At 43.1% G+C, this 27,077-nt stretch overlaps 1 protein-coding gene and 1 long non-coding RNA gene across 2 annotated transcripts in view; one reads left to right on the top strand and one right to left on the bottom strand.

The window, feature by feature from the left end:
• PIK3AP1 (phosphoinositide-3-kinase adaptor protein 1) overlaps positions 1 to 7,760 on the top strand; it is a 59,479-nt gene extending 51,719 nt beyond the window's left edge. The window contains exons 14-17 of the mRNA XM_072131044.1: positions 773 to 922; positions 2,267 to 2,337; positions 3,231 to 3,337; positions 7,125 to 7,760. Coding sequence (XP_071987145.1) covers positions 773 to 922; positions 2,267 to 2,337; positions 3,231 to 3,337; positions 7,125 to 7,185 — 389 coding nt within the window. The 3' untranslated portion in view covers positions 7,186 to 7,760. The remainder of the gene's footprint in view (positions 1 to 772; positions 923 to 2,266; positions 2,338 to 3,230; positions 3,338 to 7,124) is intronic.
• LOC140106556 (uncharacterized) overlaps positions 1 to 27,077 on the bottom strand; it is a 111,878-nt gene that overhangs the window by 71,258 nt on the left and 13,543 nt on the right. The window lies entirely within an intron of this gene.

The raw sequence follows: 27,077 nt of genomic DNA on the forward strand, positions 1-27,077 counted from the left end.
AATAACCCTGTTTTGGTCTGTGTGCTTTCCACTGAAATAACATGTATTTGACTATGTTCACACACACGGCCGTGGATTGCATGGTCCTGTGTGTGAGTCAGTAGCCCAGAGCAGGTCCTTTTCCTGCCTATGGTTGTGACTAGGGCAGTCTTTCTACTGTCATCAGTGAGCGAGTCCTTCAGCACTTGAGGAAGCTGGGGGAGGGGAAATTTGCCTAATAAACTGGTCCAGTACAGTGTCATCATCTAGAAAATTAACTTCGAAGTGAGCTGTAAATTGGTTATATAATGTCAAGTAGGAGGAGAGTCACACTGAAGTCAAGGTGGGGAGCTCTAAAAGGCTCCTCCTCTGTGATTGACATCATGCATCGGACTTCAGGAGATCCGTTTAGTGATGTTTCTGGATGCAGGGCCATCAGTCACAGTGAAGGAGCTTTCTGAGGAAGAGAGGGCTTGACTTCAGTGTTAAAATCTCCACCTTCTTGACTTTATTCAACTCCACCTTCTTGACTTTACATCCCACTTCAATATAGATTTTCTGGTTAAAGCCACCATATTGGGTGATGAAAGAAACAAGATCTGGAAGGTGTTCAGCTGCTTGGCAACATACTGGTAGTAGATTATTAGGCCAATTTCTGCTGACGGGTTCTCTTTAAGGAAATAATCTTTTGACTGTTTAGATAGATTGATAGATGTATTTTCTAATCATTCTGGTTAAGTATGCACAAAATCAAATCAGCTTTACTATAAAATATAAATTGTTTTCTTCAAAGACTTTGAGATTACAAAGCCCATCCCACGTGGTCAGAAATTCGAGGTGAAGCCTCCAGTCGGAATTTATGAGTCAACAGTGTCCTTACTTCCTCCAAAAAGAGAAATCACACGTGGAAACTGGAAGACAGACAGCACCTCTAGTACTGGGAGTAGGTAGTCCTTTGAGTACCTCACTTAGTCGGCTTGAAGAAATAGGCCTTATTCACACATCAGTGTTTTTGTCAGTGATCTGCACCAATCTGTGTACCATACCATGAAAACAAAACTCTTGTTTGAAGGGAAGGGAACAACTCCATGTTACAATGCATTACATGTTAATACTAAGATATCTACATAATTGAGTGAAATGCAATGGTCACCTCTCTGGTGGGAATCAATGGCACCCATACATGAGCCCTCACTGCAATGATTCATGTAATGTGAACCTGTCACCGTGGGAATATGGTTGAAACTGCAGGCAACTTGTTCTAGAGCAGGAAGTAAGCAATTTGATATACAATTGTGTAAGAAAATATTCAATATTCAGTTACCATCTACAGGTTTTACCTACCTGTGCCTTTCATCTTTGCACAATGTCTGGGCTTCCCTCTGCTTTGGGCTGGTGCAGAATGTTTGACCAATATTTGTGTGCCTGACATGAACTGTTCCAGCCCCAACTGGTGCTCAGTGCAGGCGAGTACAAGCATTGTGAGATTGCTATAGGACTAATGCACCCACTCTGGAGCCATCCAAAGGAATTAAATCAAGAGAACAGTAGTCAGAAGGAGGAGATAGAGAATGTGTATACCGTATTTTCCGGACTATAAGGCGCACATAAAAACCTAGGATTTCCTTAGAAATCCAAAGTGCGCCTTATAGTCCGGTGCGCCCAATGTATGGAGGAGGGCAGCGGACCCTACTTACATAGGTCCCCGCTACCGGAGACAGCAGATCTCCAGCGGGAACTGCAGACCACGCGGCACGAACAACAGGCGCCATAGCGCGAACCAACTTCTGCCGCGTCGGTCTGCAGTTCCTGCTGGAAATCTGCTGTCTCCGGTAGCGGGGACCTATGTAAGTAGGGTCCGCTGCCCTCCTCCACCTGAATGGACCCCCTTCCCCAGAGACCGCTCACCTCTTGCCGGGTTGGTCTCCGCTCCGTTTTCCTGCCACGCCCCCGGACCTCCGCCACGCCCCGGACCCTGCGCCTTATAGTCCGGTGCGCCTAATAGCCCGGAAAATACGGTAAATAGGTAAATTTTCCCAAAAATGTGCCACTCTGCACCTTCTGGCTCCCTAAATTAGAAAGGGGCTGACTGCACAGGTGGATTGTGGTAGTGGTGGCTATCCATGTGTCATTGTGCTACAGAGACATATAAATAGAAAAAAAGAGCATAGAAAAAAAAGAGAATTACATGTATAAATAAATACATAATAAAAAAACCAAACATAAATGTATGAAGGAATCTATGCTTTTTCTTTTTCACCATCTTAAATGTTTTTGTACATATTAGGCAGTGCAAGTAATCGATCCAGTACCCGAAGCAATCTGAGCATGAGCAGCGGCATGGAAGGAGATAATGAGGTAAATACAAAAACACAGGAAAAAGTTGCATCAATGATGCATAACCATATACATAATCTGTTATCTCTGTCATAATTTTGTAAGGTTTGTTAACATCTAAACAGAGTACAAGATTATGCTAAAAGTGTATGGTGGTTTAGTTTCCCAAATTGCCTTATTTGAGGTCCCTCTGTGGGTGGTATAAAAAAACCTTTATACTTACGTACAGTAGAGATGGTTCAGATGAGGCAAATCGGACTCATCTATTGTGCTGAATGCACAGGAAGGGGAAGCTCCGGACCAATGGAAGTTGTAACAGATAACAAAACCATAAGGACCAGTTTAGTGTCTCAAATCGCCATGAGAGGTCCTTTTAAGTTTTAACAAAATTTTATTGAAGGAAAACAGAATGGTGCCTTACAATAGGTCACAGCAAAACACATTCATGCAGACAAGCAAACTAAACAAGTCCATACACTTCCACAGACTATGCATAAGATTGTCCTTTTGGAGTATGGCATCCGTTCCCAGTCTCTATTGAACAGAGACCTTAGGTGACATAACTATCCACATACGTAAAATTATACCAGAAGAAAGACACTCGGAACACTTGCTGCATCATATCACTGACTGATAACAATGTATGCAACTCCATCGGCTGACAGATGGGTAGGGTCTGCATAAGAATACTTACCCCACTGTATAAAGCATACTTGCTCCCTTTCGTTGAAAATACAGGTCAGATATCCTGCCGATGAATACATACAATGGAAGGACAAGAGAGATGTGAATTGAGCCTTATATAATGGCTCTTTCACAAAAAAATTGCTACAATTCCTGTACTCTAAATATATTTATTGAATTTTACCCCTGTTAAAATATAGGTTAAAAGTATTTTGATTTCCTTGATATAGGACAATGAGATCCCAGAACATCCTATGCAATACAAGCAAAGACACTCTTTTCCAGAAGAAACACCCCCACCAAGACCACCCAGGATACAAAACAGAAACAGTAGAAGGTAATCTCCTAAAAAACTTAACAATCCTAAGATGAACATATCCTGATCTATTATTGTTTTATATTACCAGGTATATACTACTGCTCTTATTACCAGTAATATACTACTGATCCTTTGGGATTGTTTGGCCAGTATTTGCTTAAAGGGTCGGGTTGCCATATGAAATAAAAAAAAGATTATTGTATCAATGATGCCTCCACCATAACAATTATGATGCCAAATATTTTTACTTGTTTTATAAAAATTACCCCAAAGCATCAATAGATGAATCTTAAAGTGCAATGAAGCAAGTGTTATAATATATTCAGTATTTTGGTTATTATGAAAAGGGACGATACATCGCTGAGCGAAATAGAGCAATCACACTGATGTTTCACAGATCTGGTAGAAATATAAGAAGAAAGAGATTATGAACTCCGCTCCACTTGGGGGAACATCAGGAATTCAAGGCATGACTATAAAGATACATAAACACCTGCCCCTTCCACTCCCCCAAACACCCAATGAACACAAAAATAAGATATGAAGCCCCATATGGGCTCATTTACTAAGAGTCCACGGAGCGCATTTTTCCCGGTTTCCCGGTGATTTCCGTTTTGCGCCGAATTGCCCCGGGATTTTGTAGCACGCAATCGGATTTTGCCGCATCAGCGCCGGCTTGCACACGACAGAAATCGGGGGGCGTGGCCGTCAAACAACCCGAATGATTTGGCCAACGCGCAAGATTTAACATTAAGAATTGTGTCGCAAGCCATGCACTTACATGCACCGGGAACAAGAAGGTGAACTCCGGCGGACCTCGGCGCGGAAGCGACACATGCAGGAAATTGGACGCACGATCTTAGTGAATCGTGGTAGAACCGAATCCTCGTCGGACAACGCACCGCGGGATTGCGACAGGACCAGGTAAGTGAATCTGCCCCAATGTCTTCCCCATTAGAACATCCTGACAATATCACTGAGTATATTGGAAAGGCATCACTAGACTTATAATTTCCCCTCTATTTAGATGACTCTCAATGAAAACTTTCCACTTGCTAAGTAATGGTTTTGCTCCACTTTCCCTGTGTCTTGCAGTATCAGTTCTATCTTTGTTCAACAAAGTTTTTAATTGATCTATTAATTCCATCAGTGTAGGGGTCAATGGTCTTAAAAAGTGAGAAATGAGGCAATGCTTTGCCACTAGTAATATTACATTTGGGAAACATAATTTCTGATGAACTTTTCTTTCCACCTGTCTCCCTCTCCTCTTACCTAAAAAGTGAAATATGTATTCCTGTGGATGAGTAGGTAATGCCAAGCTGATTCAGGTGATCAACCAATGGCATAAACATTTTGACATGACTCCAATATAGACCACCCCGTACCTAATAATACTGCTAAGTCCCAGGGTGCTGCCAAGTCCCTGTCTAAGTCCCAGTTGGAATGAGAAAGCACAATGGAGCCAATCCAGGACATGCAGGAATATACACACCAAATTATGGCCACTAACATTCTCAAAATGAAACCCGCTTCTAAAGTTTGAAGCATCAATTTTTCCAATGCAATGCAAGGCTTTCCTGCTCTCCACAAGAAGGGAGTGAAAATGCTTTAGCTTTATCTGCATGTTTTAATAGGTAAAGTCTGAACTTGATACATAAGTCTGGAAAAACTCATCATCCAAATTTATTAAAGCCCCTGCAGCAGTTTTCTGTCGGACTTAATATGTGAGGGAGATGAGGGTATCTGTAAGAAATAAGATGACATTGTCTGTGAACAATGCTATTTTAACTATTTGCAATCAAATACAAATGCCCTTGTATAAATCAGAGTCTTCAGAGAAGCGGACCAGAAGCTTTAGAGCTATATCAAAAGTAACAAGAGACAAATGAGATCCCTGGTGTGTTCCTTTTAGCAATTGGAAGCGCACTGATAGGAAACGCTAATTTGGGCAGTCGGCCCGTCCTATATCCCATTCATGTAATTAGGGAGATTACCTGTGATTCCCAATACAATTCAGCAGCATCCCCCACCTGACATTGTCAAATACCTCTTCTGCATCTAAGACAACCAAAGTAGGTCTCTGTACTTGCTGAGGATTGTGTTGTCAAACACCTCTAACACTTTTTGTATATAAGAGACTCGCGCTCTCCCTTTCATAAACCCCACTTGAGACTTGAGATTTACTAAGGGTCCACGGACCGCGATTCTGTCGGGTTTCCCAAAAATTTCCTTTTTGCGACGAATTGCCCCGGGTTTTTGGCGCCTCACTCCTACTGTTCCATATCACTCTGTAATGTCTTATTTTATTAGTATATGTCCCCTTTGATTTGTAACACGCTATGGAATATGATGGCTCTATTTAAATAAAGTTTTGTTAGGGTTGGGTAACACAGAAGACAGGGGATAGTGTGCCCTGAGCTTGCCCCAACCTCTGTCCCTTCCTATAGCCCCCCCACGCTAAACCGTGGGGCGACTACTTGAAGACTCGAAATACACTGGATAAGTGCGGGAAGGGAACAACACAAACAGACGTACAAACATAAAACACAAAAGAATGGTAAACTAGCCGGAGTCACAACGAGAGGGTACGTCAAGAACAAAGTCAGAAAGCGAAAAGTCAATGTCAAAAACTAGCCGAGGTCACAACAACACAGATAAAGATACAGAGCGATACAACTTAATGCAGCGAGCGAGTGATGAAGGGATTTCAAACACTGGCACAGGTGACTAGTGAGGCTGCAATTTATGCAGCCAGAACTCCACCTCCAGAACCTGATAGGAGCTGGACAGCTTCTGGGAATTAACCCCTCAGGGTGCAGAACAACCAGGCACCATGCAGAGGTACCACAAGTCCCAGCAGTTCCGAACACAACTCCTAGACAGCGCGAGATCTTAGCAGCCGCTGTCCGGGATGAGAGGTGGAGTTTGCGCGGATACGCGCCGGGCGTCAGAGAACGCTGCTTGCACCAGCAGAAGAACCAGAAGTCCCAGCATTCTCCCTAGCGAACCTGACAAGTTTAGTTTCAAATTATGTCAATTAGTTGTATAAAAAGATGGAGATGGATTGACCAGCAGTCAAGCTCTATCCAGAAATTATACTCCCCTGAAATATATGTCAGTCACAGTGAGGGAATCTCCTCCTCGCGTGACTTACTTATACAACTAATGCCACCATGCATAAAAAAACATATCTTTCTGCGGTAGTGGTTTATGAGTATAGTTTACACTGACATTCCTTTCAAGTGGTTCCACAACATATTTGTAATTTCAGAGCAAATACAAAAGAAAGAATAAAGCATAACTTACCTGGAAGTGGCATCATTCTGCTGTTGACATCATGACTAACATTAATGTCACGCCTTAACCAGTCATTTGCCTCAATTTTCATATAGAACTCTTGTATATGTGACTACTAAAGCCATTGATTGGCTGATTGGATAAGCCACCAATGGCCATGCCACAATTATTGCCAGTCTGATGGAGACTGGGCCTGTTGCCTTGAAGCCGAGTGTTAATAATATACGTCTTTTTCTTTTTTTATGATCTTTTAAACTTCTGTCAAGAACATGATTCTGTTTATAATGTGTTTTTGCCATTCCATTAGCAGGTCAAGGGTTTCAAGGCAACAGTTACTAGTCTTACTCTTGAAGCCAAACTCTGATTTGGATCCATCCAAATATTGACTCAGTATAGCAGAAATAGTTACATTTTAAACAAAATCAATGATTCCAGTGTGAACAGTGCTTTAGTGTATTCCATTGACATTTTTCATCACTGTAACAATTACTTGTTTTCTACATTCCAGACCTCACTCAACTTCTAGCTACCAAAATGCTCCTCCAGTGCCACCTAGAGGCCGAAACTGAGACTAAAACTTGGAAGAAAAACAAATACTTATTTTCTAATATCCTACAATTCCTTCTCAATGTGTATATATAAAAAGATGGCATCGGAGCTATGTCGTTTCCCATGGATAATAAGGCTGAAATCCACACGCCTGAAGGGACATAAATTCCAAAATCCAACAATGGATATTAACATAGTACAGGACATTGTAGGGATATGATGCTGCAATCTGAAGCTACCCCAGATTTTTCAGATTTTTGGTTAGTGACACAGATCCAGCCTTTGCCTGCATCATCTGCTGAAGATAAGAGATCTTAAAAGATAAAAGAATTTAGTTCTACTTTCAGGGAAAAGTCATGTGCTTTAGATTTCAGATTGTCTATATGTAAATGTCTTAATATTGTATGGTTGGATCTTCTGCACTATCCTGAGAACTTTTTGGATAATCAACATGAAATTTTAAATTTCTGCATGTGCCAGAGAATTCAGTATGTTCTTGTGAACTATTTACTCTTTACTCTTCATATAGCGACTATAAATCTGTCACACAGTGTTATGTAATATAAACACATCTCAATAAAGCCCTTACTGTTCACATACATCTATTTTTTCCAGGTGTATATAAATGTGACCAGTAAGGCCATGATCACGCATTGGGGCACATTTGTGCAGTTCTACGCCAGGGATACAAATGAGCCATGGCCCATTGCGGGTTACAATACAGATACAGGGAAAATGAATGAGAGATTACTAGATTACTAGTCCTACAGATGCAGCAAAGAAGATTTGCAGTGGAAATTTAGTTGAGGTGCAGATTTTAAATTTGCTTCGTGTCACTCTATGCTGCAGATTTCCATTATAATGCAAGGAGTGACATCTACACCATATCCCTCCAGTTATGCAGGGAACAGACACGTAAGTAAGAGCCAAAACATTCAACTGTGGACGGTTCAAGAGTCGCAGACCATACGCCGGCCGTATTTCATGAACAGACTCTGAGTACCATTATGTTATATGCGGTTTAGGAATCGATTGTTCACTATAATGCTCGCACCCCTTCCTAGGCACTGTGGTCCGTCCATGAAATCTGGCTCCTGCATGTACGTGATTCACGGACTGACTATGGTTGTTGCAAAGAGCCGAAGCCCAAGTCTTAAGGCTACATGCACACTGCCATTGCCCACCGTACCGTAGCACAGTGGCACACGGCAGCACGCAAGGAGAGGAAGTGAGCCCTGCTCACCCCTGCCCCTCTCCATAGGAACATATGGCGCACGGCGCCGTAACATGGGAAAAGATAGGACATGTCCTATCTTTTCCCGGGCTGCGGAGCAGTGCGGTGCCGCAAGCGTGGTGCACCGTACCGCTCCCGTACGGTGCCGTGAGCCCATAGAAGTGTATGGGGGACGTATATCGGCTGTATATACATCCCCCATACATGTGTGTGAATGTAGCCTACCGTTGATGATGCTGTCAGTCACTGCCTCCCAGCGGGATTACTGTTTTGTACCATAAGCATGCTTGAGTACAAGAGAGCAGTCCAGCAGGATTTCACAGCGTCATAGATGTTATGTCCTTCGCTTCAGCGCTTGCTAAAGAGATGAAAGGAGCAGCTGCCTGAGAAGGCGCAGGATTGATAGTGGTGCAGGTGGCTGCCGAGGAAACATTTGAATGCTTATTGACGCACATCACTGTGTGCAATGAATTCGGAAGACATGCTACACACTGTGCCATGGCTTTGGAATGGATAGAATTGGATTGAGAATCCTACATAGAGCAACACTACTAGAGTGTGCGGTTCCTTCTGCTCTATATGAAGTCACGCGCAGGCACCATTTCCTGGGTGAAACCGCAGCACCTCTAGAATCAGAGCTTGGAAACATTTGTTCAGTAAGTGCCCCATAATATGTAAAACATTGTGGAATATGGTGCTATTTTATAAATTAAGGTTTATCATTATTATTAGGAGTGATTTATGTTATTAAATGTAATGGGAAATTTGTTTTAGTATCTACAATTAAAAGGAGCAATTTTATATACTCTATATATACTTGAGTATAAGCCGAGTTTTTCACCACAAAAAATGTTCTGAAAAACCCTAACTCTAGGTCTATTCAGGTCAATTAAAAAAAAGTGTACTCACCTTCCGACGCCCCTACGCCATCGGCACACACTATGATGTCAGCAAGCGGCTGACGTCATGGTGTGTGAGAGAGACCAGGCGGGGACACAGAGTCGATGCCGGGAATTGATGAAAAGAAGAGGACCTGCCGGGGAGCGTCAAAGTGAGTCCACATTTTGACTTTTCCCTACAGGCTATTTACTGGGGGCAGTGGCTGCAGGCTATGTACTGGGGAGGAGAGCGGGGGTAGGGGCTGCTTGCTATATACTTGGGGGCAGGGGCTGCAGGCTGTATACTGTGGGGACAGGGGCTGCAGGCTATAAACTGGAGGGCAGGGGCTTCAGGCTATATACTGAGGGGGCAGAGGCATCAGGTTATATATTGGAAGGAGCATGGGTTGGCATGCTATATACTAGGCTTACTCTTGAGTCAATAGGTTTTCCCATTTTTTTGTGTTAAAATTAGGGGTCTCTTCATATACTCAGGTCATCTTAGACTCAAGTATATACAGTATTTCATATTAATTCTTTAATAAGTTATAACCACAACTTTAAGTGGTGTCATTGAAAATTAAAACTCATCTGGCATTATTTGGTCAGCGAGGTCTACAACATCAAGTATTAAGCAGTCATTCTGGTATTAAACCAGTTTGCACACAGTCATTTCCTGCAGTGCCAATGGGTCTGCAATGCACTGAAAATTAGAGTTTTTCTGTAGTCATAAAAGCGATTAGTAGTCTATATAGATTATATATATAAAGTTCAATTGCAATTGATCCAACGCTAAATTTCTTGCATGTACGGCACAAAAAATTTTGTGACACAGGGTATGAAATGCAACATTGCACACCGATAGTTAGCCACAATGTAGCATAGAGCTTCAGATTTGATTCCAAAACGTGTTATCGAGACCTTAAACTGAAACCCCAAGATACTGTGCACCCTGTTTAAACCTCATGGTCAAAAACATAAAAATAGGAGGCAGCCTGATAAAACTGAGAAGCTTCATCTAGCATATCCATCTTCATCATCCCATGGAACCTCACAAGTTTTTAAGGAATCAAAAAAGCACTAGGTATCTGAAAGGATATGATGCAGATGAAAACCAGAGGTAATCGACAAATCAACCGCTCTACAGCTGAAGCAGCCACTTGTAAGAGCTTTCTAAGCATGTACTGCACAAGGGCGCCAACAAGGAGGAGGTGGAGTAATGTTTTGGGCTGGAATCATGGGAAGTGAGACTTCCCCTTTAGGATTCCTGATCATAATGTATGTGGAGTTTCTCAAGCAGCACTTCCTGCCATGGTTTAAGAAGAAGAACCGTGCATTCTGCAGCAAGATCATTTTCATGCATGATAATGCGCCGTCTCATGCTGCAAATAACACATCTGCATCTCTGGCTGCTATGGGCATAAAAGGGGACAAATTTATGCTGTGGCCCCCATGCTCCCCTGACCTCAACCCCATTGAGAACCTCTAAAGCACCATCGAAAGGACTATCTATGATGGCGGGAGGCAGGTCACATCTAAGCAGCAGCTCTGGGAGGGTATCCTGTCCTCATGCAAAACAATTGAAGCAGAAATTATCCAAAAACTGACAAATTCAATGGACGAGAGAGTTCAGAAGCTCCTTCCGAACAAATGTGCAAATGTAACATCACCTAGGATGCATTTTTGACTTGAAAACTGTTTGATTTCAGTTAGCAATATGCTAATATGCTAATGCTCATAAATGACCATTTTGTTGTTCTTAATAAAAATGAAAAGGTAAAACTGTGCTGTGCATAATAATTTAGAACATGCATTTTGAGGAGGAACTGCCTTAGGGAATCCCTGCCGGACCCGAATCCACCGTAGAGAACGCGCCGCTGGATCGCGAATGGACCGGGTAAGTAAATCTGCCCCAATATGTTTATGATTTTTACTGTTTATTTATATTTATATCAGCTCTTGGGGAAGGGGGGTGATTTTAATTTTTGTTTTATTTAATTTTTTAAAAAACTTTGTTTTTAATTTTTATTTTTACTATTTGTCTGATTGATCGTATTGTATATTTTGCACATCATCTATTGCATTGTGCAAATCGCATTTTGTAATAAATGTGTTAAACAGCCTTGGGTCTTCGTATGATCCAAGCCGTCATTGCAACAGATCGACGCTACCCGATTGTGCCGTGGAGAGCAGCGGTCTAAGCCAAAATGGCGACGCCACGTGCTGATGGCTTTTTAATGCCGCTGGTTGCTTTGCCGACGGCGATTAAAGGGCTAGCAACAATCGCAGGTGTTCATGCAATATGCAGCAAACACTCAACAGCTGTGGGGAGGGCTCAGTCTGTGAGCTATCTCCAAACAACCGAAGCGTATTACGTCATGCGTCATTAAGGGGTCAAAGGTGTAAGGAGAATGAACCTCCAATTTAGTTGACAATATTCACAGTTGCATATAACACTCTGGTTGACGCCCTCTATAAGGCAAATGATTATATAGCTGCTATAAAACTGTAACTAGCTGACCTTGAGGACTGCTTAAGACAGAATGATGCCAGAGAAAATTACTGATGACCAGATAAATGAATTCTTAGCAGATATGTTTGAAACTATGTTTGAGACAGATATGTCTAAAAACCACAAATTATTTGCCCAGCCACCCTGTGAGATGTCCTAGCTCAGTGGTTTTGACCCTATGGCATGTGGTCTCCCAGGTTATCACCCAGCACAGGTTGCAGTAAAGATGAATGAAGTACTGACCCTTTAAGAGGGAGTTGCTGTGGTAGTAACAGGTCAGTCTGGTGCCCTGTCCTGGTGTTGGTGTAGCAGGGCACCCTAACACCCAGCTGTGCATATAGAAAGAAAGAGGCTGCACTCACCGGGCCTGTGGAACTACTTCTTTTATTCAGCAAACATACAGGGGGAACACTGGAGCCATACGTCGACGGGCCGTTTCGCGCTTACTAGCCGTCGACGGCCTACGTTTCGGCGCATCTTCAAGCCGTTGACGTCATCCACCTGCGACGTGCCGAATATATGCGCCGAGGCCGGTGGGTGTCGTCAAGGAAACAGTGTAAACGAGGTGAGATCAGGAACATGTGCATCAACATCAAATACAACACATCAATATTTAAAAACAAGTACAAAATGTATCGAGTAATACAGCGCAAAAGCTCATTAGAGTACATATTATGGCATGGAATAAGAGGGTTATGGGCGCATGCGTTATAAGAAAACGCTAAAATAATTTCTGTCGTTCATGCCCAAAGACCCCATGGCATCGAACCTAATGACACATCTACTTTCGTGCTGCATTAGGATTTTGTTTCTATTGCCTGCTAAAAGATCCGCTGCCACTACTTCAATGCCTGCGAATTTTAAGATATTAGGATTGCCATCATGGTGAGTCCTCACGTGCTCAATCAAACGTGGGCAACCGTTTCCATTTTTTATGGACCTTTGATGTTCCTGAAATCGTACGTTAAGTCTACATATTGTTTTACCGATATAAAAGAAATTGCAGGGGTAATAAATAATGTATACCACATATACACAGTGGATTTGCATGAGATGAAGGACGTGACTTTCTGTATTTGTCCCCCAAATTTGACCCATTTTAGTTGGCTATTGAAACGACAACTGCTGCATTCACCGCATCTAACACCCAGCTGTGTAAGTAAAGAGTCTGGGCAGGGATGATCAGTGTATAGGAAGGTTAGCTCTTAAAACTGTACCTTGTTAGGCCATCGGCTGTTGAGTGTAAATAAGCAGTAAATAAGCAGGTACTACCAGAAGCTCCCGGACCTCAATCCTGCCAAAAATAGCGGGTCCAGCGGTCGGGAGGCCCCACAAGATGATCCGGGCTATTTCAGGAGGGCTGCTGGAGAAGCTAATGAGGCCAAAGATGGCGATCAAAAATCGAGGTCCCAACTTCAGGTCTTGTGGAAGCCCACAAAGAGAGAATCTGCACAACCCTGCCCGCTCTGGTCTCAGCGGTACCTGCAAAATTATTTTTGGTGCCTTGAATATGCATCTTGCTCGCTCAGTGGCCTGGACACGCCTGGACACGCATTTGTTCAGTGCTATTTTAAAACGAAACTTCCTGGGCTTCCGCGGACTGCAGGAGGAGCAAGGAGATGTGGACAGGACTGGATTATGCTTGGAGCTCCTGCCCCATGATTCTTCCTTCTCAAAGGGACCCTGGAGGGAAGCTACAATGATAATCTTAATTTCCTCTACTTTAAACAATATTGATATCCTCATGGAACCAATACGATTGAAAGCTATGGCAGAGCTTTGTGATAAATAAGTGGTTTTTTGACTGTAGTTTGGGCTACCTGAAATCACAAATCATAGGGGACATATGCAAATATAATATTACATTACAATTACATTGTGGCTATGCTGCTGCAACTTACTCGCACAGAACTACCGTAAATGACCAGCAGAGAGGAGGAGAAGAAAAAAAAGTTGCCTAAAAATAATAATCTTTATTTATATAGAGCCATCATATTCTGAAGTGCTTTACAAATCATAGGGGACATATGCAAATATAATATTACATTACAGAGTACAAAGAAATATATGGAGTCATCATAGGAGTCAGAGCCCTGCTACATTCTATGAGGAGAAGCTTCTCCTCCTCTCCAGCATGCCCGAGAAGTGCCCATTGGTAAGAAGAGAAGTCCAGTTTTACTTGAAGTTGACCGCACAGAACATGCCAGAACCACACGGTCCGAGACAATGTGCAGAGGAAGACCATGAATCTGGAAGACGTGAAGGAAAAATAGTCTGGCAAGGTGAGGAGCTGACGGCAGACCAAGCAGAGGCACAAAGTGGGTCATCTTGGAGAACTGGTCTGTTACCACACAGATTACGGTATTAACAGAGTAAGAAGATCCGTGATAAAGTCCATGGCCACGTGAGTCCACGGGCGGCTGGGTAACGGTAACGGCAGAAGAAGACCAGCTGGTTTAAGACAAGAAGGCTTGTGGTATAAATTGCTAGTAATAATAAACAAAGCCCAGAAATCTTTGTATAGCACAAAGTCTCACTGGGCAAAGCCACTGGAGTAACGCAGACAACTTGGTAGAATCTATCAGTAGACCCCTGTTGAGGAACGGACGGCTCTCCTGGTGGAACTGGCACTTCTCGAGTTTGGCATATAGGTGATTGGCCTTTAGGCATCTGAGAACTTGTCGTACGTGGACCAAATGAGACTCCTGATCAGAAGAGAACACCAGGATATCGTCTAATTAGACAACGACACAAGTGTAAAGCAAGTCTCTGAAAATATTTTTGACAAATTTCTGAAACACTGCAGGCACATTGCACAGTCCAAAGGGCATGACTGCCAAGTGCCCCAGGGCTGCCCGACGTTCTTGACAGTCAGACCGGTCCGGGTCTGACTGTAAACTGTCTGTGCATGCGTTTGCATGCGAGACAGTTTACAATGCTCTACAATGAATTGGTATTGTAGAGCAGTGTATTAGACTTGAACCAGCGATCAGAGCATGGTTCAAGTTCAAGTTTGTAGAAGTAAAAAAAAGTTAAAAATACTAAAGTTTAAGCATTAGAATAAATAAAAAAATAAATAATGAAAAAAATATAAGCTCCTAAATTGTCACTTTAAAACACTAAGACAAAAAAACCCCAACAAAATTTGGTATTGCTTTGTCTGTAATAATCTGTATAATAAAATAGAATTATTACTAGACCTGCATGGTAAATGCTGGGGGAAAAAAATGCAGGAAACCTTCTGAAAAAAGATCATTTTTAATTAATACCTACATAGTATTTAGTATTTGTAAACAACTCTAAAAAGTGATAAAAAAAGTTATGCACTCTAAAATAAGCCCACTAAAAAGAACAACTCTTCTTGCAAAAAATAAACCCTTAACCAGATTTGTCAGCCGAAAAAATGAAAAAGTTATGCATATGAAAAGATGGTGATACAAAAATGAACAAGATTTTCTCCAAATTACCATATATACTCGAGTATAAGCTCGAGTATATATACTCAAAATTTGTGCTAAAAACCTAACTCGGCTTATACTCGAGTCAACTAAAAAAATAAAGCCAAAACTCACCTTTCTGACGTCACCCTTAGGTCCTCTTCTGTCTCCGATGCTCCGGTGCCACCTCGGGTCCTTCGGATCCTCTTCGGGTTCTTCCGCTCCTCTTCGGCTTCTCTTCGGGCAGGCTGTATTTTACAGGGGCTGGACAAGCTGTATACTACAGGGGCTGGGCAGGATATATGCTGCAGGGGGCTGGCAGACTATATACTGGGAGGCTGTGACCAATGCATTTCCCACCCTCGGTTTTATACTCAAGTCAATAGGTTTTCCCAGGTTTTTGTGTTGAAATTAGGGGTCTTGGCTTATACTCGGGTCAGCTTAAACTCGAGTATATACGGTAGTTTTTATTCAATAAAATTGAATAAAATACACAAAACCCCAAGATATTTTGTATCGCTGCATCCAAGACATTCTGCATAATAAAACAGAATAGTTATTGGACCCGCACAGTGAACCCATAAAAAACAACTCCAAAAAATGCTCAGAAAAAAAGATAATTAATAATTAATTAATGCCCTTTAAAAAATGCTCTAAAAAGTGATAAAAAATGTTATGCACTCTAAAATAACACAGCTAAAAAGAACAACACTTCTCGCAAAAAATAAGCCCTTAGCCAGATTTGTCAGGCGAAAAATAAAAACGTTATGCATATGAAAGACGGCGATGCTAAAATTAACCCCTTAAGGACGGTGGGTTTTTCGCCTCATTTCTCGCTCTCCAACTTCAAAAATCCCTAACTTTTTCATTTTTCCGTGTACAGACCTGTGTGAGGGCTTATTTTGTGCGTAACAAATTTTACTTTCCCGTAATGTTATTTATTTTATTCACAAATTTTTTTATTAAGTATTAAGTACAAGTAAAATACACATGAGCGGGATCAGCAAGCCCTAACATGGGATGCTGTCCCTGCGATACAATAATACACTTACAAGTACGATTGTGTAAACAGTGCAGGGGAAGAAACCTGGAAATAACTAAAAATTGTCAAAGTAGTCGACAACAACATTGATCAGACATCTCTAGATTTCCTAACATGTTCGAACTTTATGGCTTGGACTCAAGAATTGCTCAAAATACTCATTTTGTGAATACTTGTTTGCTACACCCTAAGTATTGATGTAATTATTATTTAGTACTTTATTCTAGCCATTTGGCCCAAGTTCTGGTGTGACGGGGAGTAGTACCTTGTCTAGCGCTGATTAAACCTTCTAATTCCTTGCACATATTAACTTCTTGAGTAATAACTTTTAAGATTGGTATCTCGACGGATTTCCACTTTCTAGCTATGTTAAGCCTGGTTGCTGTGAGAATGTGGAAGACCATGTATCTGTCTTCTATCTTAAGAGTATCTAATTCGAGGTTAAGTAAGGCAACTTGAGGTCCCCAGGGAGGAGGATATCTCAGGGTTTTTTTGATCAAGGCGTGTACCAATGCCCATAGAGGTGCTAATGCCTTACATGACCACCAAACATGAAGGAGCGAACCAATTTCTGAGTTGCACCTCCAGCACTTCGGAGAAGAATTGGGGTACATTTTAGAGAGTCTGTATGGTGTTAGGTACCATCTGTATAGTAATTTACGGGAGGATTCTAAATGATTTATGCATCTAGATGCTTTAGAGCATAATTCAAAGGCCCTGCGCCACTGGTCATCTGTGAAATATTGGTGCAATTCCTTTTCCCACTTTTCTCTGGGTAAGAAGGGGCTGCTTGAGGTAGAATTTATGATGGCAGAATAAGCCAGTGAAATCCCCCGTTTTCTTTTATCTTTGGATGAGAAGAAAATTGCAAGCTTAGAAGGAGTTTGGTTACCAATCGGCTTGGCGCTGTTAATGAAATGGCGGAGTTGCAAGTATTTAAAGAAGTCTGTATTGGGCAATAAATATTTGCGTGCTATCTCCTCAAAGGGGAGGAGGGTAGAATCTTTAAATAGGTCTTTCACCCAAACTATTCCCTTACGTTCCCATTGTTCGAAATGAATGTCAGGTATCACAGCCTGTAAGTGGGAATGTTATTTATTTTAACATGCCGTGTACTGCGAAGCTGAAAAAAAATTCCAAATGTGGAAAAATTGAAAAAAAACCGCACGTGCGTCACGTTCTTGTGGGCTCAGTTTTTACGACTTTCACTCTTCGCTCCAAATAACACGCCTACTTTATTCTTTGGTTCGGTGCGATCGCGGTGATACCAAATTTATACAGGTTTTATTGTGTTTTAATACATTTTCAAAAATTAAACGAATGTGTACAAAAAAGATAAAAAATTTTTTGCCCTCTTCTGACGCTAATAACTTTTTCATACTTTGGTGCACGGAGATGTGTGAGGGGTCATTTTTTGCGAAATGAGGCGACGCTTTCATGGCTACCATTTTGAGGTCTGTGCGACATTTTGATCATTTTTTATTTCATTTTTTGTTATGTAAAAAGGTGTAAAAGTCGCATTTCGGACATTTGGGCGCCATTTACCGCCTCGGAGGTCACCGCCGGCCGTAACCGTTTTTATATTTTGATAGATCCGGCATTTTGGGACGCGGCGATACCTAATATGTCTGTGATTTTTACTGTTTGTTATGTTTTATATCCGTTCTAGGGAAAGGGGGGTGATTTGAACTTTTAATATTTTATTAATTTTTTTTATTTTTTAAACTTTTTTTTTTCTTTTTTTTTTCACTATCTTTTAGACCATCTAGGGTACATTAACCCTAGATGGTCAGATCGCTGCTACCATATACTGCAATACTTCTGTATTGCAATATATGGCATTTTTGCAGCACATTCATTACAATGAGCCACTGGCTCATTGTAACGAATATGCAGCTGCCAGATAGCCTCGTGTCAAAAGAAGACACGAGGCTACCATGGCAACCGATCGCTGCCCCCCAATGACGTTCGGGGGCGTGGCGATCGAAAAAAAGATGGCGGCGCCCGCGCGCCGCCGTCTTTTAAACGCCGCCGGCGACTTTGCCGGCGGCGTTTAGGGGGTTAATAGCCGCGATCGGTGCAAGCACCGACCGCGGTTATTAGCGGTGGGGGTTTTGTGCAAAATGCAAAAACCCCCACCTCTGTATGAAGAGGACTCAGCCCGTGAGCCCTCTTCATACCTCCCTTATACCTCTGCGCCGTAGAGCTACGGCGCAGAGCGTTAAGGGGTTAACAACATTTTTGCTAAATTACTTTTTTTCAGTAAAAATGGGGTAAAAATTAACAAATCTATATAAATTAGGTATTTTCGTAATCGTGGCGACCCATAGAATAAAAATATTATACTATTTTTATGGTATGGTAAATGGCCCAAAAAAAACCCCGAAAAAATCTTCCTAAAAATTGATGATTTTCATTTCCTCCACCAACAAAGAGTTAATAAAATCTCTCAATTACCTATAGATGCCCCAAAATTAAGTACCAGAAAAGTGCACTAGAAAAAGAACAATTTTTCAAATACACATAATTCAATAAGTACAGTGTTTAAATATATTAATATATTACATAAAAAGTAGAGAAGAAGAAACACTGTTTGGTGTACATCTTAATCCAGTACATTTTTTCTTCTCCTCTAAGAAAACCCTCCCCAACCCCCCAATTGGTTGCGTTCTTATTCCTAATCTATACCAACATACATTAACAATAGTCTTTTTGAAAACCACCCTGAAAGATAAAGAAGAAAAAAAAAATTAAAAAAAAAGAAAATACCAGAAAAATGCATCTCATGTGACAAAAAAAATAAGCCCCTACAGGTCCGCATTAAAAAAATAAAGAAAATTATAGCCTGTAAAATGGGACAATGCAAATCTGCTCTGGATGGTGCTCCTTGCATTCTATGCCCTTCCATATGGAGTATCAATGGGAGAAGATGAATATCAAAAAAATATATTACAGTTTTGTTTTAACCCATGTAAAACACCTAGAGCAGTGATGGCTAACCTATGGCACTGGTGCCAGAGGTGGCACTCAGAGCCCTTTCTGTGGGCACTCAGGCCATCACCAGAGATGACTCCAGGTATCTTCCTGCACTCCCAGACAGCCGAGGACTTGCTGTGCACAGAGATATTTTAAAGTGACAGTCCTACCTGGGACTATTTTCTGCTTTATTGGTGTCCTCAGGTGCTGGTATCAATGAAAGCTGTGACAGAGAAGGGAGTATAAATCACAAATTAAATTTCTGTGTTGGCAGTTTTGCGATAAATAAGCGGCCCTTTGTTGTAGTTTGGGCACTCGGTATCTAAAAGGTTTGCCATCACTGACCTAGAGGGTTAACAAACTTCTTAAAAGTGCTTTTTCATACATTGAGGGGCGTAGTTTCCATAATGGGGTAATTTACGAGTCTAGCTATTATTTAGGCCTCTCACAGTCAATTAAAAGTTGAGCAGGTCCATTTAAATATGGATTTTGGTGATTTTCCCAAAAATTTGAAAAATGGCACCCAAATTCTGAGCCTTATAACATTCTAGTAAAAAATTTGGAATCTTAAAAACCTTCCAACATAAAGCAGACATTTAGTAAATGTAAGTTATGGATTTATTTGAGTGCTATGACTATCTGCATCAAAAGAAGAGAATTTAGAACTTTGAAAAGAATTTTTCAAATTTTTTGACAATTTTTTTTTCATAATTAAACACAAAATATATCATCCAAATTTTTTAAATAATTTGAAGTACAATGTGTCACAAGAAAACAATCTCAAAATCCCCTGGATAACTCATAGCGTTCCAAAGCTATAAGCACTTATAGGGCAGATTTGAAAAATTGGGCCGCGTCCAAGAGGCCCAAATAGGCTGAGTCCCGAAGGGGTTAAATCTATGACGAGCGACAGTATGTTCATAGGTACATTCATACAAGGTTAGTTTTGAACTGTTATTATAAAAATCATTCTGGGAGACACAAAGGTAGTGCGCTAGCCCTTTGAATTATAGACAGCACGTGCTCCCCCGGAAGCGGGGGCGCTCTCGACGGAGTGAGATCGTCGCTGGAGCGTGGTTAGGATAGTGAGGATAGTGAATCTACAGAGCTCCGTGGGCACAGCAGCGGACCAGTGCCAGTCTCAGAGCCTGCATCGGGAGGTGAATTGGAAAGCAGGGACAACAAAATCCAGAGCCAGATACCACGAGTTCTCCTTGTGGCCCCCAGCCTTCTCTCCCCTTTCAGAAACAGGTACCGAAGCTACACTACATGAGGTACTGTCTGGTGTACACAATTGCAACAATGCTAGTGGGTTGTGTGAAAGAAGACAATAATATTATACAACATGATGTTCAGAGGGTCTCGGAGAGAATGGGGGCCCTGGGAGGCCGAGGTTGAGAGGTAGAAGATCAATTCCTGCCAGTTAAAAGAACAGGATGATATGGAGAACAGGCTAAGGCGAAACAATGGGACACAGTTACTTACCCGGTCCTGTCGCGATCCCCGATTCGGACGGTCCGACGAGGATGAAGTTCGTCGCGATTCATGAAGATCGTGCGCCCGAGTTCCTGCATCTGTCGCTTCTGCGCCGAGGTCCGCTGGAGTTCACCTTCTTCTTCCTGGTGCTTCTACATTATAAAGATAAAGATATTATCCTGCGCTAGGCAAGAGATAAACAAAATCTGCACATTGATGGAAGCTGGATATCAATTCTCCCCGACTTCTCAGCTGAGGTTCAGAAAAGGCGGGCGACATTCTTAGGAGCAAAGCTTACACTAGCTTAATCTACCATACTTTATGTTCTACCCTGCGAAACTGAGAGTTGTGGTGCTACAAGCTACCCCCTTCTTTAACTTGCTGGAGGAAGCTACATCGTGGCTAGATGCCCGTGAGAATGACCTTAGGAGACGCAGTCGCCAACGTGATTGAACCTTCAGTAGAAGAGGGAAACACCTCCAGTGCTGCAAATGTACGCGCTGCAATGATTTATAGTGTAATGGTAGGATACGAAATGTGAACTGTGACATACTTGATCAGCGAGTTATGCTTTTCCAGTGACTTTTTTTCTGTTTTTTCCTTACACTGTGTTGTGGACATGCAAACTGTAGGCTGCAGTTACTTTTTTCCTCCAAGGTTGTGGCTGTGGCGCAAGGTTTTCTGTTTGTTTGTACTATATTGTTTTTTTAACCGGGTATTTGCATAGTACTAAGGGGTGTACAGTGATGATTCTACTAGCTTTCCGATATGATGGCGGTTAAAGTTAAAATAGTCGCCTGGAATACTATAGAATTCCGTTAAGAGATGTGCAGTATTAACGGCCATCAAATAATACCAGCCCGCGGTAATCTGCTTATCTGCAACCCACTTCGCAGATTCCATGGTAGCAAGCATGGGTCATTTATGGATAGGGGCAGCATACTACTCCACTTACTCCTCCCATTCCAGAGGGGAAACCGTACTGGTACATAGAGTGATACCATTTCAACGCATAAGCAGTACCATAGACCCGGATGGGCGCTATGTCGCCCTCTGCTGTATATTGCATACCAGAGAAATCCTTCTCATTGCGGTGTACATCCCCCCGCCTTACTTTTCTACTGTATTAAACAAGGTACTGAAACTGGCTGTGGAGTTTCCAGACATTCCCATTTAGATTTTAGGGGACTTTAACAATTACTTTAATCCCTGCTTGAGGTAATATTCCTGCTAACAGTCCTGACACCTCTATGGCTAGGGTCCTTAATGAGTTATGGATGGCAGATATCTGGAGGCACAAATTCCCCACAACAAGAAGGTTTTCATGCTACTCAAGCTCCTATAATTCACTGTCATGGATCGACCTAGCCGTTTGGAATGACAGAATATTAGGGATGATTGCTGAGGTGGAAAATGCTCCCCGAAGTGTGCCTTTGGAAGCTCAACCCCTTCTGGATACCACTTCTGTGCTCGACATACAGGATTCCCCAAGAAGTAGCGGAATATCTACAGTTTAACATAGGCACCACCTCCAGGTTGGTGGTCTGGGACACTTTGAACTTCTTTTTTAGAGACTGCTTCAATAAAGGTATCATTGCACACACCTCTAAACAACAGGAATACATGCAGGTCCTACAAGCAAGAGTGCAGGACACCGAATGGTGCTTTGTGGATTTGGAGATGGAAGAAGTGTCACAGTGTTCGTAGGGACGAACTGTCTCTATGGGAAGAATGTGTGGACCCTCTGGACCACCGCGGGAGATGATGATGGTACTAGCCGACACCCGAGACCAGAGTCTAAGTGGCACCTGGTCTTCACCAGAGCCTGCCGTAAAGCGGGATGGTCTTGCTGCGGCGGGGTGCCACCAGGTCGTTCCATAGGTGCGACTAGGCCCGCGGTGGCAGCCAAGGTAGTACGAAGATGCAGAACACAGTCCGAGCTTTAGGTGACAGCAGGCCAGTAGCTTGGAGGTTGAGCTGGAACTCACGGCAGGAACTCGGAAGCTGGCACATGGTACTGTCAGGCAGGAATGGACCGGCACACGGCACTGGCAGGCAGGAACGATGACAGGAACACAGAACACTGGAAAGACTGGAAAACTGAGAAACTCTGGAGGCTTTCACTTAGCAGAAACAATGCTGAAGATCCGGCGAGGCAGGAAAGGAGGTGCTGGATTAAAAGGGTGAGACGGATTAGCCAGCGCCAATCAGGGGGACACTGGCCCTTTAAGTCCAGGAGAGACTGCACGCGCACCCTAGGAGCGGGGACGCGCGTGGCCTAGTCGGACGGGAAGCAGGCTCAAGGAGGGTTGAGTCCAGGCTGGGGGCGCCACGCCACAGGGAGAAGCACGGGTGTGCCTACGATCCACGACAAGGATCGCGGGTGCATCCATGACAGTACTCCCCCTTCCTTTAGGACCCCTCTTTTTCTTTGACCTCCTCTTCTTCTATTTAGTCCCAGGACATCTCTGGAGGGGACTAAGAAGCTGTAAATTCAACAGGACAGGAGGTAGTGAAGCCATGCAGCGAGAGTGACAATCTGGTCCCAAACTCAGGATCTCACCATTCTTCCAGTCGAGGACCAGAGCATGGAGTTGCAGCCATGGAAGCCATGTGGATTGTGGCAGAAAGTAGAAAACCAGAGTCTCTTTGTGATGAGCTCCAACCTGAAGAGAAATTGGCACAGTGCAGTACTGGACCGGTTCGGACAGGGTCTGACCATCCACAGAAGAGAGAGATAGCGGATTCTTGAGAGGAACCACCGGATTGTGATGCCGGGAGACCAGAGTGGCATCCACAAAATTACCTGCAGAACCAGAGTCCAGGCATGCTGAGTTCACATGCACATGAGAGCGAGCAACAACACCGAGGAGCACAGGAACCGACAGATGTGGAGACACAGCATTAACACCAAGGGAAGTACCTCCCAGAAGCCCAGGGTTTTGGGGTCTGCTGGACGTGGGAGAACGGACAGGACAAGCACCAATGAAGTGCTCGGGCCTAGCACAGTACAGGCAAAATCCCTCCTGACGACGTCTGGAATGTTCCTCAATGGAGAGATGGACTCTGTTATCCTGCATGAGCTCCTATTCAGTCTGTGCGGCTGGAGGCTGAGGCGGCTTTAAGAAAATCGGAGGCAAGTGTGGTCGACGTGGAAGCCGGACGTGAGGTTACTCATGACGTAATTCTCCATCACGTTCCGTGAATCGCACGTCTATCCAGGTGGCCAGGGTGATGAGTCCACTCAGAGTAGCCGGCAGATCACGGGCAGCCAGTGCGTCTTTCACCTGGGGAGACAGTCCTTGCTTGAAGGTAGCTGACAAGGCTGCATCATTCCAGGAAAGCTCGGAGGCTAGGGTGCAGAACTTAACAGCATACTCGCCTCCTGAGGAGGCACGAGCAAATACAGAGCGAAATTCAGGTGACAAAGTTCAATGAGCACTGGGTGATGAATCCCCTGCAAAGTTTGGGATCACCATCAAATTTATTGGGCGTAGAAAGTCTGAGTCTTGGCTCTACTGCCGGAGGAAATGACGGGGCGGGTGAATGGGAAGGAGGAGTAGATGCAGAAGCCTGTTGCTGGGAATCAAGCAGCTGTTGAAGCGCGGCGGCAACTTTGCCCAGCAGTTCACCCTGAGCAAGAATTTGCTGAGACTGCCGGGATACAACGCTGCGAAGATCAATCCGTCCCAGAGATGACTCCTTGGCGGGAGTCTGTGGACATACAGGAATTTCGTTATGGTGCACTGGAAGAACGCATTGCACTATACGCGGACGACATGCTATTATTTCTGGGGGATATAGTGGGATCCCTTGGCCCAATTATGAACTTACTATCTGATTATGGACGATATTCCGGCCTGACCATTAATTGGCAAAAGTCTGTGTTGTTGCCACTAGACTTAATACCGAGTGAGACTTAATTCCTAGGCATCTGGATTTCGCCTAGTGTACTAGACTGTACAATACTTAATCTGGATCTGCTGCTTGTAAGAGCGATGATCAAGGTAGACGCTTGGTGCCGCCTCCCCCTATCAGCAATAGTTAGGAATAACCTTTGTAAAATGAAAGTTATGCCTCAATTTCTATATATCCTCCACAACACCCCGGTGTGGATACCAGCTGGGGTCTTTGGCGAAATACAACAACTATTTAGAGCTAGAGCTGAGGTAGAAAGTCAGCCAGAATTAGACTGGAAACTTTGCAGAGGGCTAAAGACCAAGGAGGGTTGTCGGTACCGTACCCGGGGCTATATTTACTGGCAGCACAGCTCCAACATCTGAAGGGCTGAGGTCAAACTTGAACAATTGCTAAAATATCATGGAGGGGGCAAACCGCCATTTTACTTGCTGGAATTGGGGGCACAGGGCAGACCACCTGACCGCATCCATACTGTCACACTGCTAAGCAAACTATGACACAAAAATTATGCTTAACATAGAGGGTTTCACATGGTTCACACCGCTATGGCACAATCCCAGACTGCAAGAGATAGCACGGCTAGAGAAGTTTCAGAGATGGGAGGCAGGAGGTATATATGGGATACACCAAGTGTATGAGGAGGGAACCCTCAAAAGCTTTGAGCAACTGAGAGAAGAATTCCACCTCACACATAATTACTTTTACCAATATTTGCACCTGAGGCACGCCCTGGAGGCTCAGAATAGGGCTGGGGCCACAAATGTCGTTACCCCTAAGCTGATAGACGACCTCGTAGTTGCGGATGGTTCAAAGGGATACATATCCAAAGTGTACTTTATGCTCTTAGACTCTCAGCACATGAAATATCCACGAACTGCCCGGGAGAAGTGGGCCCCTGAAACACGAACAATGGTGTGAGGCATTGTCTCCTCACCTAGCTCAACTATACTTATTGCACAGAGTATATCACGTTGCCCACTGGCTACATAGAGTTGTCTACATGAGGAAGACTCATGCCCAAGATGTGGTATGGAAGATGCCCATATATTCCATTTGCTCTGGGAAAGCTGGGAAGGTTCTGGAAAAGTGTTTTAAATCTTTTAAATTACTATAGTATTTGGAATGATGTTGACGTCAACCCCAGTGGTCTGTCTCTTAGGTCTGCTAGGCCAGGATAATTAGGAAGATGGGGTAACTATTGGAATTAGTAGAATGCTAAACCAGGCTAGGAAGCTCATTGCTATGTACTGGCGTCAATAACATGGTAAACAAAGAGCAAATGCTAAATTTTAACGGATGTGGGGTCCACAGCTGGATTCGCCGGGACTCCCGTCTATACATTTGAGACGCCATACTTTTCGACTTTTATGTAATGCATTTATGTCAGGAACAATTGTTAAATACTGTATTCTTTGCCGCAATCTGTGCAAAATGATCGAGCTATACACCCATGTCAAGAATTAGATGGTACTATGGACCTGGTCCGGATTGTTGTGGGACGGGGGGAGGGTGTTTGTCTCTGAAGAAAGGGAGGGTGGGATCAGTGTTTCTGTAAAACATGTTAAAACACCAATAAAAAAAGATTTAATTTAAAAAATAAATAAATTGTAAAAATTGCTCTGGCTAATAACACTACACAATTTCCAGAAAGGCCTGGCAGGGAAAGGGTTAAGATAAGCAAGGCTAATAAACCTAATAATAGAATATCTAACTGCTAAAAAATATTGGTTTCTTCTACATCTTACTGAACTCAAGGATCAATGGATGTAAATTTTGTCATTCAAGGAAGGCATTGGAGAACAGAATTCACAGCTACCTCTAAAGCAGAGACAAATGGCATGTGTCTCCAGTCATGAAATAGACCCCCCATGTGCATTATATTGCCATATATTTCAGTTATAATCAGCATGTTATGGAAAAGGAAAATGTATGCTTCCACTGACAGGAACATAAAAAGATTCTTCCATAAACACTGGGACATTTGCTTTAGATGCAACAAGGGCCATAAGGGGGGAATTCTGTCATTCATCCACGCCCTCTTTTCAGTCACAATATTTTGCACTTGATTAGTATATGGGCACATTTAACTGTGACTATGTAGGGGGGACTACTGTGGAAGCACCATAACTACTGGCCACTATGGGATGCAGTAACTCTTGACACTGTGACTATTGGCTACTCTAGGGACACTGTGAATATTGACAATGGGGCGGTGGGGGTTGGGGGCACTATGACTATTGGCTACTGTGGGGGCGTTGTGACTATTGGCTACTGTGGGGACACTGTGACTATTAGCTACTGTGGGGGTACTAAGACCAGCGGCTACTGCAGGGGCACTGCGAATAGTTGCTACTGAAAGGGGAACTGTGACTTTAGGTTACTGTGGGAACATTGTGACTGTTGGCTACTATGGGGACACTGTGACTATAAACTATT

Source organism: Engystomops pustulosus, chromosome 11 (genome assembly GCF_040894005.1).
Source record: "Engystomops pustulosus chromosome 11, aEngPut4.maternal, whole genome shotgun sequence".
NCBI classification, from domain to species: Eukaryota; Metazoa; Chordata; class Amphibia; order Anura; family Leptodactylidae; genus Engystomops; species Engystomops pustulosus.